This window comes from Puma concolor, chromosome B4 (assembly GCF_028749965.1).
Source record: "Puma concolor isolate L17-30 chromosome B4, mPumCon1.1.hap2, whole genome shotgun sequence".
Classification (NCBI taxonomy): Eukaryota; Metazoa; Chordata; class Mammalia; order Carnivora; family Felidae; genus Puma; species Puma concolor.
In genome coordinates this window covers 102,543,116-102,563,653 of record NC_141673.1, presented here as the reverse complement: position 1 = coordinate 102,563,653, position 20,538 = coordinate 102,543,116, and the positions used below count along the sequence as shown (strand labels likewise).

General features: G+C 47.5%; 1 protein-coding gene across 1 annotated transcript in view; it reads right to left on the bottom strand.

Annotated features, from left to right (window-relative positions):
• Nucleotides 1-5,474: 5,474 nt before the first annotated feature.
• Nucleotides 5,475-20,538, bottom strand: part of ANO2 (anoctamin 2) — a 343,971-nt gene continuing 328,907 nt past the window's right edge. Inside the window, exons 21-25 of the mRNA XM_086714259.1 lie at nucleotides 20,240-20,392; nucleotides 19,826-19,878; nucleotides 17,748-17,929; nucleotides 9,928-10,033; nucleotides 5,475-8,015 (exon numbers count right to left, since the gene is read on the bottom strand). Of these exons, the coding sequence (XP_086570385.1) occupies nucleotides 7,746-8,015; nucleotides 9,928-10,033; nucleotides 17,748-17,929; nucleotides 19,826-19,878; nucleotides 20,240-20,392 (764 nt within the window). The 3' untranslated portion in view covers nucleotides 5,475-7,745. The remainder of the gene's footprint in view (nucleotides 8,016-9,927; nucleotides 10,034-17,747; nucleotides 17,930-19,825; nucleotides 19,879-20,239; nucleotides 20,393-20,538) is intronic.

Below are 20,538 nucleotides of genomic sequence, written 5' to 3'. Positions count from 1 at the left end.
GCAAGCAAGTCAGTTCATTAATAAAAAAATAAAACCATTTGTCATAGATTTTGTCATGTTTCTGGTTTAGACTAAAATTTGTATTTTGGAACTTTTCTTTTCATGCTAAATATTCACTTTTGTACCTGATTTTATTTTATAATTTTGAGTATGTTTTCTTGAAGAGGATCCCTAAAATTGTAGAAGCTTCTGGGCCCACAAAACCAGGATCTGCCCATGTTAATCACACTACTTTTAACATAACGATATTGAAAAGTGCTCTACATATGCTCCACATCGACGCAGAGAGGAGCTTCAGGGAGCTTTCTGGAAGGAGGTGGAACCATTGAGAAGACAGATAAAGAAGGAAAACCTTGCTCTGTGAAAAGATACTGAGCGATCAAAAGAGACAGGTGGAATACAGTGAAGTCAGAGGTGAGGCAGTTGAGAAAATTTAAAGGGTTAAGGCAGACACTGAGAAAAGTTTCTGAGTGTAGTAGGAATGAGGCCCATAGAAAAGGGTGGAAGAGGCCTATTTTAGGGGCCTCATCTGTTTCTCAACTAGCAGCTTCACTCAGACCAAGCAGATGTGGTTCTTGATAGAAGTTGACACATGCTCTCTGAAGAATTAGATGCAGGCCAACCAGAGTCCATCATGCTGGGAGAAAACTAGGAGCAGGTTATTATGTGGGATCCTTGTCAAAAGTCTGCCTTCTTCCCTTAGGGCCTATGGCTTCATTCCCCTAATTGAGGAAGACATCTTGGCTTGGAAGCCTCAGTCCTCAGCTCCTTACTCTGTTAGACAGGAAGTGAGACAAAGGTGGGGCAATAAAACATGAAGGTTCCTGAACTCATATGTAGAGCTGTCTTTTTGAATTCCCATCTGGCTTTCACCTTGCACTTCCTTTCTGCAGATAAAGCTGCATTTGCCATGGGAAGTGCAGAAGAATAAGTGGGTTCCACTGCCTTTGAGTCCTGGTGAGGCATCTATCTTCTAGCCTGGTTTGGAAGGGGTCTGGTTCTTGGGGCACTGCCATTTCCTGCTGTACAGAACAGGGAAGGGGAGCAAGAGGTTAGCCAGATGTGTAAATAGGGCTGCATTCTGAAGAAACATCTGCTCTGTCTTCCAGAACTTGCGGCTAAGCCTTCAAGGGTGGGTTCTGCTCTCTGGCGCCCTCTGCTGTGGCTGAGCAGAACAGATACTACTGTGGGTTGGGACAAGAGTAGAAATTCCAGGCAACTCTTCCCTGGGCTGAATTGGGTTAGGTTATCCAAGACACAGATGGCCACGGCTTGGGTTGTGAAAGGTGAGTAGAATGGTAACGCGGAAGATAAGACTGACTATGCTCTTCGTGTTTGCCGTACCATGGTGATCCTGTAGAACTGTACATGTCAACACATGGATGTGAAAGGATGTTAGTGCTTGTCCAGTCCAACCTCTTCATTTACTAGCAAGGAGCATATCTTGGAAAATACATGCAGCAGGTAAAGGTCGGGCCATCAGTAGAACAGGAAATTCAGAAGAGTAGGGTATGGGGGGATGAGGAGAAATCTTCACCTCTCCCTGATTATCCATGAAGGATCATACAAGTGAGAGCTTGGAAACTGCTAGAATAATATGTTTGAGATTATAGGTGGGTTGCTTCTGAGGGGAGGAGGCAAAAAATAACATGGTACTCCAGGAAGGGCATGCTTCTGAAATATGGAGGATCAGGACTAGGAGAAACATGCTGAGAAAAAGAAGATGGTGGCCATGAAGATAAAACACTGGAAAGGTGATCCAAACCTTCAGTGTTTCCTTAAAGTAATCAAAACAGTTGGAATGGCTACACTAGACTCTGTTCCTGTACTAGAAGAGTACTTTCCAGAGCCGAGAAAGAAGTGATATGCAGACTGAATGTGGCCACAATATTTCAGGCCTGTTAAATAATGAAACCCGCATCAAGGCACATTCCAGTGAAATTTTTGAATTCCAAGAATACATTTTAAAACCCTATTTGCACGAAGGCAGGAGGAAAAAAGAAAGGTACAAAGGAATATCGATCAGGCTTATGCCAGAGGTTTTCCCTCTGAAACCCTGGAAGACCATGAATTAATTGCCACAGCCATGTTTTGAAAGAAAGGATGGTGACCCAAGAAAGGTAAATCCAGTCAAATCACCATTCCAACAAAAGCAAATGCTCCATGTCTTTGGTCAGGTCCCCTGAGATGGGAACTGCATACCTGACCTGCAGGAGGTTGACTGGGAAGGGTGTTCCAGAAGCACACCTGCCGAAGTGGTGGGCAGGGGGAGGGGTGAGGTAAGCAGACCAGGGCAGCCAGAAGAGCTGAGCTGCAATACATTTTGGCCAATTCCATATGGAGCTCTGGAGCTGAGGAAGCCCTTTAGAATTATCTCAAATTGAGCCAAGGGGGGGCCTCCTCCACTACAGAGATGAGAGGCTGCCCCCAGCAGAGAAGTGGCCCTGGTCCAGGCAGCCTCCTTTCACTTATAGCAGTTCTGAGAGGGGCTTCAAACTGTGACCATCAGAAGCTAGGGAGTGAGCACCTCAATCCTGAAGGGATCTGGGTAGAATCTTTAACACCACATTGTTAAAAAAAACATATTACCTGAAGGTATACTCTGGACACCTAAGGGAAGACTGTGACAATATAAAAAGACAGGAGCATTTTCCTAATTTATTTTTAACCTCAAACCCTATTTGGCTACATATTTCAAACAACCATGGGGCACACTGGTCCCTGAGTTTTCCCAACTCATTCTTGTCCTTACTTCTAGAATGCCTTCCACAGCCAGGTGGAATCTCCTACCACAATTTATGTCCGCTTAGAAAAGCACCTGGTAAGTTTCTCTCCCGTGTTTCTTTTTTTTTTTTTTTTTTAATTTTTTTTTTTTAACGTTTTTATTTATTTTTGAGACAGAGAGAGACAGAGCATGAACGGGGGAGGGGCAGAGAGAGAGGGAGACACAGAATCGGAAGCAGGCTCCAGGCTCTGAGCCATCAGCCCAGAGCCTGACACGGGGCTCGAACTCACGGGCTGTGAGATCGTGACCTGAGCCGAAGTCGGACGCTTAGCCAACTGAGCCACCCAGGCGCCCCTCTCCCGTGTTTCTTAACAAGGACTCATCTGTTTACAAGGTTAGAACGTTATTTTGGGTGCATTAGCAAACCCAAAGGCTTTCATTTGCCTGGAAGAAAAGCAAAGTTCCATATGGCAAAACAACAACCATTTTATTGAGGAGTTAATGATGATTTTCTGCATCTTTAAAATCCTTGCCGAGAATAGCACCTTTCCCCCACCCCCAAGGAGGATTGTCCTAGACAGGGCTGCTCTGGAGAGGCTATGAGAGGGGAGAGAGGGAAGGGAAGTTCACCTTTTATTCCATGCTCTTTTCTTTATAATGAGTACATCAAGAAAATAGCCATCAAGATTATTTATGTAGGGGTGCCTGGGTGGCTCACTCAGTTAAGCATCTAACTCTTGATTTCAGCTCCAGTCATGATGTCACAGTTGTGAGATTAAGCCCAGCGTCGGTCTCCATGCTGACAGTGTGGAGCCTGCTTGGGATTCTCTCTCTCCCTCCCTCTCTCTCTCTCTCTGCCCCTCCCCTGTTCGCTATCTCTCTCTGTCTCAAAATAAACATTTTTTTAAAAAGATTATATCGGTAAATCAGCCATCAAGGGGATTCCATTTCTTTTTATTCTTAGTAAGGAAAAAACTGATGAACCCAATGGTAAATACTGTTTGCCGCCATGACCTCCATCTAGAGCTCATGGCTGTTTCTCTTGGAGTTAAAAATTCAGATTATTTAAACTATTTTATTTACATTTTACATTTTTTTGCATTTTCTAAGTCTTCAATGAGTATATGTTACTTTTATGACTAAACAAAATAGATGCTATTCCAGATCAATGTAAGTGACCACACATATACCATGAGACCACAAATGAAGTCAAAGTAAACTCAGACATTAACTGTTATTATTTCTAGAGAAAAGGTGTAGGAAAAGGAGTGATATTTTTTTCATTTCTTCAGTGTTACAGATGTTTGCTCATAATTAATTTTCTTTTGTATTTTACAGTGAAATGTCAAAGTTTACAATTTCCTTAAAGAGCAGAGGGTGGGGGGTGCTGTTTGGCTCAGTGGGTTAAGCATCCAACTTCATCTTATGTCATAATCTCACATGAGTTCAAGCCCCGAGTCAGGCTCTGTGCTGACAGCTCAGAGCCTGGAGCCTGCTTCTGATTCTGTGTCTCCCTCTCTCTCTCTGCCCCTCCCCCACTTGTGCTCTGTCTCACTGTCAGAAATGAATAAATGTTTAAAAAAATAAATAAAAAAGCAGAGGGTAGGTTTAATTGTTGTTTTAAATTAGGACTGGGGATGACTGGGTGGCTCAGCTGGTTAAGGGTCTGGGTCTGACTCTTGATTTTGGCTCAGGTCATGATCTCATGGTTCATGGGATTGAGTTCCAAGTTGGGCTCTGTGTTGAGTGTGGAGCTTACTTGGGATTCTCTCTCCCTCTCTCTGTTGCTTCCCTGCTTGCATGCTCTCACTCTACCTCTTTCTCTCTCTCGCTCTCAAAATAAGTAATAAACATTAAAAATAAATAAAGTAGGATGCACCTACCATCTCTCTACCCAGACTAACAAATCCTTTGGGAAGTTCTTAGCCTACATCCCAGTTGCTGCCCTGTTGGGCAGGCACTTCTGGTGGTCATGCTGGTAAGGCAGGTGCTGAGATGATTTTAGCCTGGGGATGGGGGCAAATCACAAAATTCCTAATTCATTTGTAGTGAGAGAGAGGGAGAAAGTGGAGTCCTTTCAGGGTGGAAATGTATATCTGGGCAGATGGAATCTCCCTTCCTCTCCATCTAGATCTCCCTGGGAGGTGCTGTCTGGCCTAATCACTAGAGTGTGGGCTTTGGCCACCACAGGCTTCCACACCCAATCTGCAATCCCTTAACAGGAAGGGGTGGGGCAGGAAACAAAACAAAAACGCCCATTATGCAACGGAAATTAAAATGGAGCCTCTACCCCTGCTACCAATCCCCTCTACCTTGCTTGACTTTTTTTCTCCATAGCACTTATTACCCCCTAAGACACTATACAGCTTATTTTCATTGTTTATTGTGTCATCCTGACTCACCTACAAGAAGGCAGGAATCATTGTGTTGAGTGATGTATCCCAAGTGCCCAATATGGAGCCTAGTACATGGTAGTTGTTCGGTACGTACTTTTGAATAACATTCAAGACAACTGAGGGGCGCCTGGGTGACTCAGTCAATCGAGTGTCCGACTTCAGCTCAGGTCATGATCTCAAGGTCCACGAGTTTGAGCCCCACATCGGGCTCGTGCTTACAGTTAGGAGCCTGGAGCCTGCTTAGGATTCTGTCTCCCTCTCTCTCTCTCTGCCCCTCCTCCACTCACTCTCTCTTTCTCAAAAATAAACATTAAAAAAATTGACAACAAACTTATGGGATAAAAGGAATGATAAGCTACATGAAGCAGAAGAAGAAAGCAAGATAGCATACACTGCATATTTGCAACCAAAAATACAGATGCACTTGAGAGGGAATGACAGTCTGGAAGGAAACACAGCAATTGTTGATGTTGATTACAAATTTGAGGACTGTGGGTGATTTCACTTTCTTCTGGTTTTTGTGTGTGTGTGTGTGTGTGTGTGTGTGTGTGTGTGTGTGTGTTTGAGAACAGGGGAGAGAGGGTGTGCATGGCAGAGAAGCAGGGGGAGAGAGAGAACGAGAAAGAGAGACAGAGAGAGAGAGAGACAGAGAGAGAGAGTGAGAGAGAATCCTAAGCAGGCTCTATGCCCAGTGTGGAGCCCAATTCAAGGCTTGATCCCACAATCCTGGGATCATCACCTGAGCCAAAATCAAGAGTTGGATGCTTAACCTATTGAGCCACCCAGGTGCCCCTTGTTTTTTAGATCATCTGACTCTTGGTGTGCAAGTTCCACCTCTCTGATCATACAAAAGTGTGTACTTGAAAAAAGGAAAAGAGGTGGGGTCCTGAGCCAGCCACAGTCCGTGCAATGTGGGTGTCTTGGTGCTGGAGGTGGCCCCTGACCATCAGAATGGACCATCACTGCTTGCAGGAAATACCAACCCCACCCACACCCATAGGAGTCCTGGGGACATCCTCCTCCTTTTTATGGGCCTGGAATCTCTGTCATTAGTGCTCCTGAAGTGAAATTTTTCTCTTATTGGCCACTTCCCTCCCCGCTGACTTAGCTGAAGCCTGTTGTAAGATGAGGCAGTGTTTTGGTAATACTGTAGTTTGAATCTAGGCTAACATGGTAAGTTTGAACATTAAAGCGTGAAGTGGTTAAAATTTATTGTAGGACTACTGGTATGTGAGCGGCGTGGGACAGGATTGTCTGCTGCTCCTTCTAAAGCTGTATCTATGCCCTGGAGTCCCCATGAAAGAAGGAGCTACTTTCCAGAGCAAGAGTTGGCAGGGCAGTGCGATCCTGCACGTGGCCAGGAGGACACAGAAGCCATGGGGAGCGGCAAGGATGACCAGCCCGGCACCCCAGGCCCTCGAATTACCAGGTGTGCTGAAACATGAGAACACTCATGTCTTCTCTGGAGTGTGGCCCTCCTCAAAGCTTCTATGCAGACACTGAGAATGACCTGGGAGGAACTGGGGCCGGGTCCCGAGGAAGAGGACTGTGCAACAGGTTTCTGGACAGTGTGTGGGGCTGAAGTGTGCAAAGGACGGTGATGAATGGTGTTTGGCCTTTGCTTCCAACTATACTTGAAAATCTGGCCCCCCAGCTCTGGGAGGAAAGATGTAACCTCAGAACCATCTCGGGTCTGTCATTGATTTGTATATAAAATGGTAAGCCCCTTACGTCTCCTGCTTTAACATTTCCTGCCTCCTCTATCCCTTGTATTTCTCCAGAGCCCTTATTACTAGCCAAAATCCTGTCTCTCCCCAGAAAGTGAGCTCCATGAGTCAGACATTTTATCTCTTCTACTCTGCTCATCTCTCATCTCAGAGACCATCTGGGAAGCAGTTGGTCCTCAATAAATATTGGTATGAAGTGACAGAAAGAGAGAGAGCCACGGACAAGGAGATGCATCTTTATAAAGAATGTTTTGATTTATTTTATTACTTTAAATCTGAACCTGCATAAAGTGATGGTTAGTTGCACAAGCTCAAAGCATCCCCATGACATGGAGACAAGCTCAGGTTGGGACCTCTGCCACTCACCATCAAGTCCTGTGGCCACAGCCATCAGCCCTATGACTTAATTTGTACCCACTGAGGCTGTGACAGTCCCAGCTGCAAGCGACTCAGAGGGGTCTGCTTGGGGAGCTGGTGGGAAGGGGAGAGGGACCGCTCAGGAGGGGGGGCTTGCTCCTCTCACAGACTGTGACCGCGTGAGAGGGGACACCTGAGGAAACGCAAGGAAGGTGCATGGCGCCTGGGAGCTCTGGGGTAGAGATACCCAGTTCTTGCACCGGGTGACTCAAAATGGGGTGCCGATCCCCCAAAAGGATCAAAGAGGACCTAAAAGGAACTTAAGCTTGAAGTTTCTGAGAAGCAGCTCCAGTTCTCTTCCTGCTTGTGCTTGCTCGCTCGCTCGCTCTAACCCCTCTCTCTTTGCACAAATGCACCTTTGCAAAGACCCCCTGAGGCCGGGCCCTGGCAGACACCAGCCAGCTCTCCCATGCAGGTGCACAGGCATGCTCCGTGAGGTCCCTTGCCACTGTGGCAGCCCCCGCGGTGGGGTCGACTCGCTCACACATTGGTGTGCTGTGAGGCAGAAGACGTGATGCTGCCTGGCCGGCTTCGGCCCGAGGGTGCCGAGCTGGCCGCCTGGCTCCTGCTCCGACGCCCCCCTCCCAGGCTCCTTGGGGCTGGCTCGTCCGTCAGCTTGAGTTTCTCGTGCTCCTCCTTCAGGAAGAAGTCCACCAACAGGCCCTTTTCTTTCTTGATCTGGTCGCTGATATCCGTGGGGATATCTGGGATCATCCAATCCACGAGGACACTCAGGAACATCACGAGGTTCTGCCAAAAAGAAAGGAGAAGGGTTGCGAAGAGAGGCCCAGCCCAGTGGGTGAGAGTGAGGGTCTCAGCAGCGGGGCTGGCAGTGTGATGCCATGGTGGCAGTGGTGGAGAGCACAGATCCAGGGGCAGGATACCTCCGTGTTCCTCTGGCTCTTCTGCTTACTGGCAGGTGGTCTTAACCAATGAGCAGAAGTGTCTGTCCCGCAGGGTCCCCGTGGAGAAAGTGGAACAGTAACAGCACCTGCCTCTCAGAGTTGTTGCAAGGATTAAGTAAGTCAATACCTTGCACGCAGTGGAGCTTGAGAAGTGTCACCTATTGCTTTTTCCCCTCTGGTTCTTCCCGCCTGGCTTCTCAGCCTCCAGGTCCCCTGCTCCAGAGCCTTCTAGGAAGTGGGCGCAGAGCCTGCTGGCCTCTCCAGGGCTTCTGCTGGGCCAGCGGCTCCTCTCCTGCTTCCTGCTTGCCTTCTGTCCTCCATATCAGAGCCAGTCCTTTGGTTTCTGTGCTGAATTCTGGTTTCAGCAAACCTCACACTCATCCTGCTCTCTCTTCCTGCTAAGCCAGTCACACTGGCCCAGCTAGGGTCCCTGCCCCTAGCTTCCCCTTCTCCTTTCTAAGCTTCTGTGCACACTTGTAATTGGCTTCCTTCTTCCACCTGTGGAGCCCCATCCCTTCCCTTGGAAACGCAGGTAAGACAGGACTACCTTACCCTGCAGCATTTTCCACTGAAGCGGTAAATATATCACAACAGTGCCAGCATGGCCCGATCCCCACCCAGTTCCCCAGGCCATGCTCTGCCCAGTATGCTGCTCCAGTGGTGGCCTGCTCTGCCTGCCAATCACATGCTTGCTCTGAGATCTGGGCACAAGATCATAAGGGTATGGCTGTCTTCCAGGCTCCAAACCTAGTCCCCCCTTGACCTTGAACCTCGCTTGCACCCAGGGGCCCAGAGGAGGGCCCCGGGACCAGCTGCTGTTTCCAGAGGCTCCTGGGTGCATTCATGCTCTAAAGCTGCTTCGAGTCACACTCTTCTCCTAAGCCAACTTTCACAGTGCCAACAAATGTTACAGGTGAGCTGTGGGAAAGCCAGGGGACACCTGCAGGGGGGCATCGGAGTGGTTTTTCTCACAGACCACTCCATCTCCCCAGAGGAAGAATGGCTATCTTCTTTAGGTGAAAGACTAGCCGAGGGGCTTCTCCACTTCCTGGGCCAGGGGCAAAGCCAGATATCTTACAGCCCTCCAGAGATCTGCCTTCAGGGAATACAAAAGCCTGAGGGAGTGGAAGAGAAAAGGATCTTGAAGTCCGGCAGGACCCCAAGCGGGAGCTGGGGCCATGCACTTGGCGGATCTCTGCCGTGCAACCGGAGCTGTGGCCATTGTCAGAGATAGCAATCACGGGGCTCGAGTTTGCTATTCACCGAGGCATGGCCGGATGGCTCTGGGGCCCTCTCCGCCAGATGTCTCAGGGGCTGAGGCACTCTAACAAAGGAGGGAGCCAGCCGAGAGCTAGAAGAATGATTCAGAACTTGAGCCCTTTCTTGGGCTGCGGAGACCAGGCGGGACTGTTTGTCTGCATCGGGGATGAGATTCTGGTTTCCACTGCTCTTCTTACTTCCTGTCTTGTCTTACGTCTGAACGGGACGCTATCTCCACCCTGCAACTTACTCCACATCTGTCTTGTAACCTTACTCTGTGTTCTATTCTCTTGCTGCAAATCCATCCATGAATGGAAGCCCTCTCAAGAGTGCTTCCTGCCTCCTCTGGGGAGGCACTCACTTCTGCCTGCCACATGCAGACACCCCTAGGTCACAGCGCCATTAAAACCTGCAGATGAGGAGCCGGTGAAGAGCCATGTGGTCTTTACCCCTGCAGCCTGGATTCTAACTGGCTACTCTTTATCTGAACAACTCACCTGGAAGATTATGACAAAAGCCAGACGGGCAGACAGAATGGACCAGTACTGTTTGGAAAACTCATACGGGTTCGGGGCCCACGGCGGTTCTCGGTAATCCTTAAACCTGCCCAGAGAGAAAGGTGGTGTTAAGATTGGGACGAGGTAGAGGGAAGGGGGTGCTTCTCCAGGGGGAAACCTCAAGGATGAGAGCAGCAGGCAAGCCCCTGCCTCCCCAATTTGGGAAGTAGCAGGAAGCAGGGAGGAACAAATGTCTGTGGAACTTAAGCCATGTGGACAGATCATAACATGGTCAGTAGAAGAGAATACTGACCAACTGTGGAATAAACCAACAAGTGTCCATGGAATAAAAGTATCAAAGTCCAAAACAACCAGTCTTGGCCTTGATATGTCTTTTTCCAACACTCTCTCCAACACCCCCCACAGCTTCCTCTGGTGTCTGGATTCTTCTTCCAGAGGAGCCCAAGGCAGTGGATCCATGTTGGCTCCATGAGCTTGAGAAGGGAGGGGAGATGCCCAGAAACCTTGGACAGTTCTCTGCAGTCCAGGGGCTCAGGGAGAACATAAGCACCTGTGGACAATCCTAGGCTTCCTTTCTGGCTAGCTGTTTCAGGACCACAGCCATAGAGGGGCTGGCCTTGCTTGGTAGCTGCATTCTTGCACCCCAAGGAAGGCTGACTCAGACCAAGCTCAAGGCTGAGCGAATTTGGGGGGTGGCAGTAATAGTTGCTATTGGTCCGTATCTTCTTCTACTGACCATATTTATGATCTGTCCATGTGGCTAAAGAAACAAAATGTCAGGAGCGCTTTAGTGGCTCAGTCAGTTAAGCATCCAACTCTTGATTTCAGCTCAGGTCATGATCTCATGGTCAGCTGTGAGACAGAACCTGGCATTGGGTTCTGAGCTAGGCAGGGAGCCTGCTTGAGATTCTCTCCCCCCCATCCCCCCAATGCGTGTGCACGCACATGCTTTCTCTCTCTCTCTCAAAAAAAAAGGAAAAGAAAAGAAAAAGAAAGGAAAGGAAAGAAAAGAAACACAATGTCAGTGCGTGATGTAAACTTGTGCCTCTTTCTCAGACCCGTGGAACCATCTAGGGCTTTTCCTCACCGCTGCCTTTTCACCCCCATTCTGTGATGACTCATGTTAAAAATGGCTCATTTTTTCAGACTCACTTTTTTCTAAGCCTGGAAAAGTGACAAGAGCTGGTACCAGAAGAATTATAACCCTTCGTGGAACTGTTTTCTCCCTGGAATTCAATAGATCTTTGACGTTGAGTAAAAGCAAAACAAGCCGCGGGCTGGGGGAAGGAGTAGGGTGGCATGAGGCCACCAAGTGGGTGCATGGCTGCCAAGGAAGGCAGGGGCGGGCAGGGGACTCTGCCCGAGGAGGGGCCACAAAGGAACATGCAGAATGTGCCAATCCCTGAGCAAGGAGCTTTACTGGAAGTTTTCCCCATTGGATCTCCACCACAACATCCTTGGGCAGGCACTGATATCCACATGACACAGGAGGAAACTGAGGCTCAGGGAAAGCCAATTACTTGCCAAGGTCTCTCTCATGGCCAGCAAGAAGCAGAGTCAAGGTGAGACCCCAAGTCTGGCTGAAGGCAGGCCTTTTCTCTATTGTCACAAAGCACCTCACCAACAGCTGCAGTTTGAGGCGGGGGATTCAGAAATGGGTGCTTTCTGTCCCTTCCCTGCCCTGAACGAGCCAGCTGCCCTAAAAGATCCAGGAAAAAGCACGGTGGCTTCCCACTGTCCAAGGAGAGATGCAAGAAGAAGAGAAGGAAAAAAGGAAGAAGAGGAAAAGAGACACACACACACACACACACACACACACACCCCAGAAAGAAAAACGTACAGCGGCAGAGTCAGCAAGAGAGACAGAGGCTGATACTAAGCAGTCAACTAGGGTTGGGCAGGAGGCCAGAAGCTGCCCCTTCCCCACCCCCACTTCCAACAGCTGATCACAGCTGTTGCAGGCTCACTTTGCCATCCGGATGAAAAGCAAAGCTAACTGCAGCCCAGCAAAACAGCACAGGATTCAGCATATCAATCCATGGCTGAGGACAGAAGCACGGCCAACCCCAGATTATGCTTGCTGACGGGAGACAGGGAGAGCATGGCTTAAAGGACAGGGACACTTTGGAGTGGGAAAAACCCCGGCTCGCCCGCCCTCCTGCTGCTCCCCCCACCAAAGGATCTCACGGCAAAAGGGGATTTCTCTACTCTTCCCAAGACCTCGGGAGGCGGGACATATGCCCATTTTGTACCACAGGCACATCCCTCCCCAGGTCCAGCCCATCCCTCCTGCTACAATCAAAGTCTGTTTGTCTTGTTCTCTAGCTCCATCTAGGAAGGGACAGCTGCTCACTGGCCTTGGTGTAGGGGCCACTGCTCACTCCTCTTTTTCCCAGTCTGAAAAGAGTCCATAAATAATCTAATTCTGGTCCCACTTCTGCTCCTCACTCGCCACAGCTTTTGGAAATGTCACTTTGCCCTCCTCGAGTGTCCAAGACATTTTTAAAAGCTAACAAGCACATCCATTTAATCAAAGATCTGAGGAAAGACTAACACAGATATTTCCAGAAAGCTTTACTTGGAAATACCCCTACGCCAATGGGCTAGAGGGAGCCCTGTTGGGAATGACAGGACAAACTACCCACAGACAAGAACAAGACACAATTTAATGAGTTCTGCATCTGTTCACGTTTCCCTTTCCAAAGCTAACTTTAAAAAAAAAAACTGTGACCTACATTACTAAGAAATACATTACATTAATTTTACATTAATGCACACATAAGTACATGTCAAGGAAATAAAAATTACACAAAACATACTTACCCTGGCTGTGTGCACTGATATTTTCTGATTCTATCCTACCCTATCTTATCCTATTCTAGTCTTTCAAATGCTGACCATGATCTGCTAAGATGATTTCATAATCTGCTAATGAACAATGACTCATAGTTTGAAAAATATGATTTCGGTAAGCCTCTGCCACCAGGTAATTGTTTACATTCCAATAGAAGTTCAGATTTCATAATTGTTTAAAGTGGCATCCTAAGAAGTCAAGCTTATCAAATGTTTTCCCTGAGCAACAAGAAGACGCTAATTAAACAAGGAGATAATTAAGACTAGAAATGGCCACAAAAAAATGGACTTAATTGCGTCCGCAGCAGTGACGGTTGTCTGCTAGGTCTGTTTGGCTTCTAAGCCCAGGGCACGGCACTGGCAAAGGCATGGGCTTTGGAGTCACAGGTGAGGGCTTGATGTCTTCTCTACCACTTTAGTTCTATGTCCTCTAAAAAGTTACCCGATGTGCTGATGGCCATGGTGCTGGTCTATGAAGTAGCCTCAATGTTCCAGCTCCCAGGTGGCATGTAATGAGGAGGAAAGGTCAATGAAGAGCACCCGACAGCACCTGGCCTATCAGGTACATGCCCAATACACACTAGCTATTCTTTCTCCCTCGACTGAAGGCACATTATGGAATACGCCTCTTTCTTTAAGAGGACAGAGCACATGTGCCCCTCTTCCCAGCTCCCCCTGGCATTCCAGGGGGATTTCTGAGCACTCGGGCGCAGATGCTCCAAGTTTCCCATCGTGCTGATATGAATGAGAAAGTCAGCCACTGCCACATCTGCAAGGGGCTTCTCTCAGGATCTCTGTCCAGGGAAATGGCACAAAATAGGTAAGCCTCAGGCCTGTGGGAAGTAGAACTTCTGCTCTGTTCCCATCAGCTCAAAGGCCTTCCCAAACGAGATACTTCACCCTGGTTGAGGGAGTACGTCTCCCAAAGTCCCTGTGAGTGGCCAAGCACTGGGTGACCTCCATAGCGGGTCACCTCCTGCACCTGCTGGCTGGGACTTAAGCTCGGAAGTATGATTTTAGGAGCCATTCCTTTCTCACCCTCACCCCTCCAAGGCTCTCCTTATTCTGAGCCTTAACATTGATTTTGAGAGTTCCCTGGAGTCTCATAATAATGAGAGGCTTGTAATTACAAACAACTAGAGTGTCTAATGAGTTAGTGTGCCCTGGGAGTGGCTCTGTCACTTACTAACTGTAAGACCCCATGAAACATATTTCCTACCTCTGAACCTCAGCATTCTGATCTGTTAAATGGGGCTAGTGAAATGTGCTGAGTACAGAGAAGTGCTCCAGCTCTCTCCCACCAGCCACAAATAAATGAACACGTGTGCGCGTACATTAAATGTTAAAGGAAAGCACAGTGAAAATTAAGTAAGACAATGCATGTGAATGTGATTTCTGGAGGCTTCCACAGAGAATAAACAGGATGGTTTCCTGACAATGACTGGGGTAGGGGCTAAGGAGAAAGTCTTTTCCTTTTGTGTATATACCTATGTATACAGAATTACTTCTATGATAGCAAAAAAGTTCATAATTTCAAAAGAATATAATTAACGGTGATATTCTGTTCCGTGCACTTTTATACTAAGCTTTCAGGACCTAAATTATAGTGTTAACTGAGACAGACTCACACACAGTAAGTGAAACTGGTACAAAAATCATTATATCTTAGCTTTAAGTTACTTTAAGATTATATCGAGATTGTTCTAACACTATGAAAAATCACATTGAGTTGTATTTATACACTACCTAAAGAAAGAAGGTTCCCATGAATTCAAAATGTATTTCACTATTATAAAACAAAGCCATGAAATACCCTAAAGGTTCTATGAGTTCACTTGATGATGATGCATGGAGAAATGTCTGAGAAAGACTCACACAAAGGTGTGACTGAGATTACTGTTGGAAAAGTGCCCAGGACTGGGCAGAGGTTAGGGTGGAGGTAGGACAGAGTTAGAGAGGTTGCTTGTAATGTTTAGAGTTTTTATAGACTCTATAGAACAGATTAATATATTACATGTATCATGAAATACTAATTTTTTAGAAACAGAAAGGAATCTTCGGAGATTATTAATTCCAAGTTCCCATTTTTATAGATGGGGAAACTGAGATGTGGAGAAGGAAGAGAGACTCCTGGCTCAGATGTCCCCCCACCATCCTCACTTGCAGGAGTGACCAGTGACCATGACACCTGCCACAATTCATCGTAATACAAAATCACCGTGGGCAGGAAGAGGACATACCGAAGTAACAGACAGAGGAGTTAGACATCAACACTCAGGAATGGCTTTTTCCAAAAATGAGGTTTTAGTTACACTATGAATCAATTAGTAAATACATCTCTCAACTCCAACCACGGTATGTTAATTGTTTTAATAGTCCCGATGGAAATTAATGTCATATTAATGCTAAACACAATTACATACAATATTTTCATACCATCTGAGCTACTTCAAACTGCCTTCCGAAACTGGCCTTTGACAAGGGAAAACAGTACAGGCAATTACGAACTAATGAGAACCACGTTAATCCAGTGGTTGATAAAGATCAGGAAAGGAAACACCCGGAAAAGCTGAGTCTCCCTCTGGTTTCAGCGAGGAACAGATGAGAGGCAGCCATGTACTGAAGAGAACTTGCCTCTTCAAAGACTTTTCACATGACTTTGGGATATGAAAGAACTCGGGCCCTGCAAAGAAACCTAGCAGGGGCCACCAAGGATGCTGTTTCTGGATGTTCAGCACCTCTAAGCAGACCCATTGGGTTGGCCATGCCCAAGTAGGCTCCCCAAGCTCCCGGACCCAGATCCCCAGCCAGGCTCTCTCCCATACTGACCCTCTGCTCCCTTCCAGTGGAGCCAGAAGCCTGAGCCACCACCCACCGTACAGGACATGGTAGCCCTTCAACCCTGTCGGTAGCCACTAATCATGCCTGCTGCCTGACGTCGCCGGACTGTTTCTGGAGCAGCCCCCTGCTGGAGCAGCTAGAGGCCTGAAGAAAATGTTGCTCCAAAAATGCTGGGAATGCATCTCAAATGGGCAGCTGGAGACTTGTCCTAACTTTTATTGCTATTTTTAAGATACCTCTATCCCTGGCAAGGCTGGGCTGGAGCCCGAGACCTCAGTTTTATTTGACCACATTTATCTCCAGAGGTCACTGAAAGCTAAGAATAAGAAGGGTCATAGAGTTCCCAACACTATTTGCCAGAAAACCAGGGCAAACTTTTCATTTCCCACCATGGAAGCAGTTTTAAACATTGGCTTTGGGGCTAGCTCTAGAGCTCTCTCTGTTTCTCACAATCTCTCTCTCCTTCTCTCCTTGTCTCTCATCCTCTCTCCCTCCCTCTCTTCCTCCCCATCCTGCCCCCCCCCAACTCTCCTTCATTTCTATTTTGTACAGCCACTGACGACTCCTGGCTTACAAAGACATCAGCAGGTTAAGCCACCACTCCCAAACTCCTGGGCCAGACAAGTTCACATAGCGTGCAGTGAGTAGAGCATACCGAGGCAGAGATTCCCATCAACAATTATTACCCATCTAGGAAAGGTAGCCCTAAAGTACACCTATGTGATATGCTGTATCTAGATAATATGCTGACACCACTCTCTGGACACCTGCTTACACCGTAGAGTAGAGCATCTCTTTATTGCACATGTAACCCACTGCTCTTCACACTGCAGCCAGAGAGAACACTAATGAGAAGTAGGATCTCATCCCTGCTCCCTGTGGCTCCCCACTGCCCTAAGATGAAGTCCACACACCTCCATATGCCCACCACATTCTTCACGGTCTGGCTTCTGTTTTTTCTTCCCACCTCACCTCTCAGAGCCTATCCTCTACTCGAGGTCCCACCACCGAGCACCGAGTAGCCCGTCTACCCGGGATACATCATTCTCCCTACCATTATTTTAATTGATGTGATTGGAATAAAATTCATCATATTTACCATAAAATTGGATTCTCTTAGCATCTTCCCCATCCCTGTCAATGGACCCACCATGCCCGGTCCTCTGACTTCAGCCCAATCTTGGGAGGTATCTTTGCCTTGGGCTCCCTCTTCTGTCCCTTGTCACCAATGCTGTCAGGTATTCTAGTAAACAGCTCATCTTCTCACTTCCCCTTCCACCACTCTGGTCTATGTTCACCAAGGTTCATGGCTGGTGACAGCAGCAACTCAGCCACCCTCCTGGAGTTATCCCAATTCTAGTCCATCCTTCTCTCTGAGACTAGATTAATTCTCCTACGCATACACTTTATCTATCATTCCTGGCTCTAAAAAGGTAACTTCCTATTACATCATGTTACAATGCCTGCAGTATTTCAAGACTTCCCATTACCTACTTCATCTACCTATTCAAATTCAACAATGCTTTGGCTTATACTATCCTAGGAGTTTTGATATATTGTATTTCCTATATTATTCCTTACTGTGATCTTCTAAGCACTCTCCTTGCTAATTACATCACCTAGCCCCTAAGTGTTCATCTAACACCCCAAATTCATCCCCACCCCATGACTTAGCCCATGCCGACTCCCCACCTAGCATACTCTTTCTGTCTTAAGACTCCTCAGGCCCTCCAGGAAGCCTACCCTTCCCATTCTAGCCCCCACCAATCTTTCTCTCTTCTGAACACCCACAGTGCTCATGTTCCACATTAGATATAATCCCTGAATAGCCAGCTATGTCTTATCCGCTCTGTTTATTTCTTCCAACCAGCCCATAAACCTCTTCATGGTAAGGACAAGGCTATATACTTCTTTGCTCCATAGTGTCTAGCAAAAGGCACTCAATAAACATTTATTGATGCACTGAAATTGATTTATAGTTATTCGGAAGGTTCAGGGCAGGAGAAAGATGGAGAGGAGAGTGATATCAATCTAGATCTTCCAGATAATTAGTTGGATCTACCACATCCGGTCATCTGCTGCCCTCCTCCTCCCGAGTTCTTTACCTGCAGAACTGAACTTCCTGGTCAAACTGTGAGTTTTCTGGTTGCGTTCCCTCCTTCAGCTGGCTGACGTTGAAAAAGGAGAGGGTGTGGTTGACAAAGCCGTGCAGGGTCCCGTTGTGACTATAGGCATACTGGTACACGAGACGGGGGATGAAGTCAGAGGTGATGGCAATGACAAAAGCCTGCAGGACAGAGCACACGCACTTGAGGAGTGGTCAGGATGGATGCTATCAGGTGGAACAGGGTCCTTCTGGCTGACAGACTGCTGCCCCTTGGGCTCCCCATTCCAGAGGCACTGCTCTGGCTGATACAGAAGTCCTTATCTCTGAGCTCCCACGGCTTTTCCATCTTTGCTATGTGTAAGGGAATCCACAGACAGTGGCTGTCAGGAGGGTGAATTACAATCCCTGATGCAAAGGGTGCTAAGCCAGTGTGGATCATTTGGTTCTGGAGAGAATGAGCCACCTCTGGTCTGAATTGACACTGGTGTTAGCCAAGTCAAAGCAGAGTAGAAGATATTCTGAGAAAATTACTGACGTTGATTAGAGTGTCACTTAAGTGCAATGTGCAAGGACACTGAATGGCCATGTACATCTGCCTCTGAGTGACACCAGAAAACCAGGAATACCAAGGATATGGGTCCACAGTTCCCCCAATTTGACCATTGTCTCTTGACACTTTTCAGCACAGCATGTAACGGAAGTTGTTCTTTCAACCAAAGAAAGCAGCGGGTCTTGCCCGATCGAACCACACGTACCTAACATACTATCTGGCATATTTAAGTGTTCTATAAATGTCTACGGAGCAAACCAAACACCAAGTGAGTGATTGCATGTTTAAATGTAGAGGTACTTTCTGCAAAGAAAACCTTAAATCTTTTTGGCAGGTGTTTATACTGTATTCTGCACTAACAATTAAAGCCCTTTTAAAAATGTAGTTTAGGCGTTGTTTTCTACATGTATATATGAGTGCGGATGGCCATACCATATTTGAGAATGAGTAATGTGCTTACAATCACCACAGCTACAACTTACCGAGCACTTGCTACATGTCCTTTCATCTTCCCATTTAATTTCCAGAATGATCCTATTTGGTGGGTAATCTTATGCTCTCTCATGTTTACAGATAGGTAAAGAAGACAGAAACCCAGGGAAGTAAGATTTCTTGTCATTCTGTCATATGATAGAAAGTACCTAGAACGCAGGGCCTCTTTTCCAGTAGACACAACCCCAAAGGAGCTACTGATCTGTTTTCAAATTGCACCTCATTTCTCAGCCACAAGATATGCGCTTCCTACATTGAACATTCACAGTGCAGTGGGCTGACTCTCTGCCTTTCCTCCTGCCTCTCCAGGCCTTTTATGTGTTCTTAATAGGCAACCAAGTACAGAATCAATGTTTCTCTCCCAGGAGAAAATGGGTGGTGGCTTTCTTGGGAGGTGCCAAGCTGGGGGTCTTTTCTTGGGAGGTAGGACAGGAGGCCCTGCCTAGCCACCATCCATACAAAAGGCAGAAGCAGAAGTTGCTATTGGCTTGGGCCCATCAGGATTTCCTCTGAAATGTGGACATGTCTGGCAAGGCAGTTAAAGAGGTCACAACAGGTAGGACCCCTCTTCTTGCATGTCCTATCTTAACCTACGCGGTGCCAGAGTCCATGGGAATAATTAGGACTTCACATTGACAGCTTGGAGGAACCGTAATTAGGAACCGCCGCCCGGGCAATGCTCCAGGTATTGTTTAGCTCAGGAGGAGAAAAAGAAAGGAAAGAGATGGATAGATATGCGGAATTCTTTCCTCATTATTCTTGGCTCCGAGGAAAGATCAGATTTTGACTCTTAAGGCCACGGTATGCACTCTGGTGGGTAATTACCTTCCTTTCTCTCTGTGAAATTAACGATATAGTAGCGCGGCTCTGGCCAATGGCACCACGTATGCACTACTAACCAGGGGGCTGCCTTTAACAAAGCTCCAGAAGGAAAAGGCTGGGAGGTAACGAGGGCTGGTATCCTGCTCTGAAGACCTCAGGTCCTGTGGAAAGCCCTTACCACAGGGCCAGGGTGTCACGAATTTAACACTTACGTTGCTGATAACAGAGAACTTGCCGATCCCGGAGAGAATGTCAAACCAAATCCCTGTAAGACAGAAAGAAGGGCATCTGGCTCATTCCCACCCTTGGCCCGGTGACAACAAGGCTGCAGCTCAGGGTGATGCTCCACAGGCACATTACCAGTGGAGGTTTGCCAGGTCCCCCAGAAATGGGCTTGCCTACAAAGCCTTAGGTGTCCCCCTCCACCGTCTGGAAAGCAGGGGGACAAGTAGGGGTGGATAAAGGTCTCCCAGAGCCTGAAGATATGAGGATGAGGACCTCCAAGGGCTTCCCCCAGCCCTCTTGATTCCAGACGTGGTGTGATGGTGGTGGCAGGTCATGGCAGGGAGACTGAGGGGACAGACAGAGGCAGAGGGCCTGCCATGGTCTCTAAGCAGGGGACATACCAATATCTTTGGTTCTCACGGCATCTGGCCGTCTCAGCTCAGTCACAAACTTCTTTGCATCAAGCCGCACTTCAATGACATTGTTGAGAAGGGCAAACACAGGTGCCAGAGGGAAGGAGGCCACAAAGAGGGTGACAAAGCCAAACTGGATGACTACGAGAGAGAAGAGGAGGAGAAGCATCGCTGGGAAGAAGTAAGAGCTACATAAATTTTGCCTTGCAGCTATGGTCCCTTGGCTTTTTCTTATGGGGTCTCTTTCCCACCTTGATCTCCCAGGCTCCCTTTTTCTCCTGCCCACA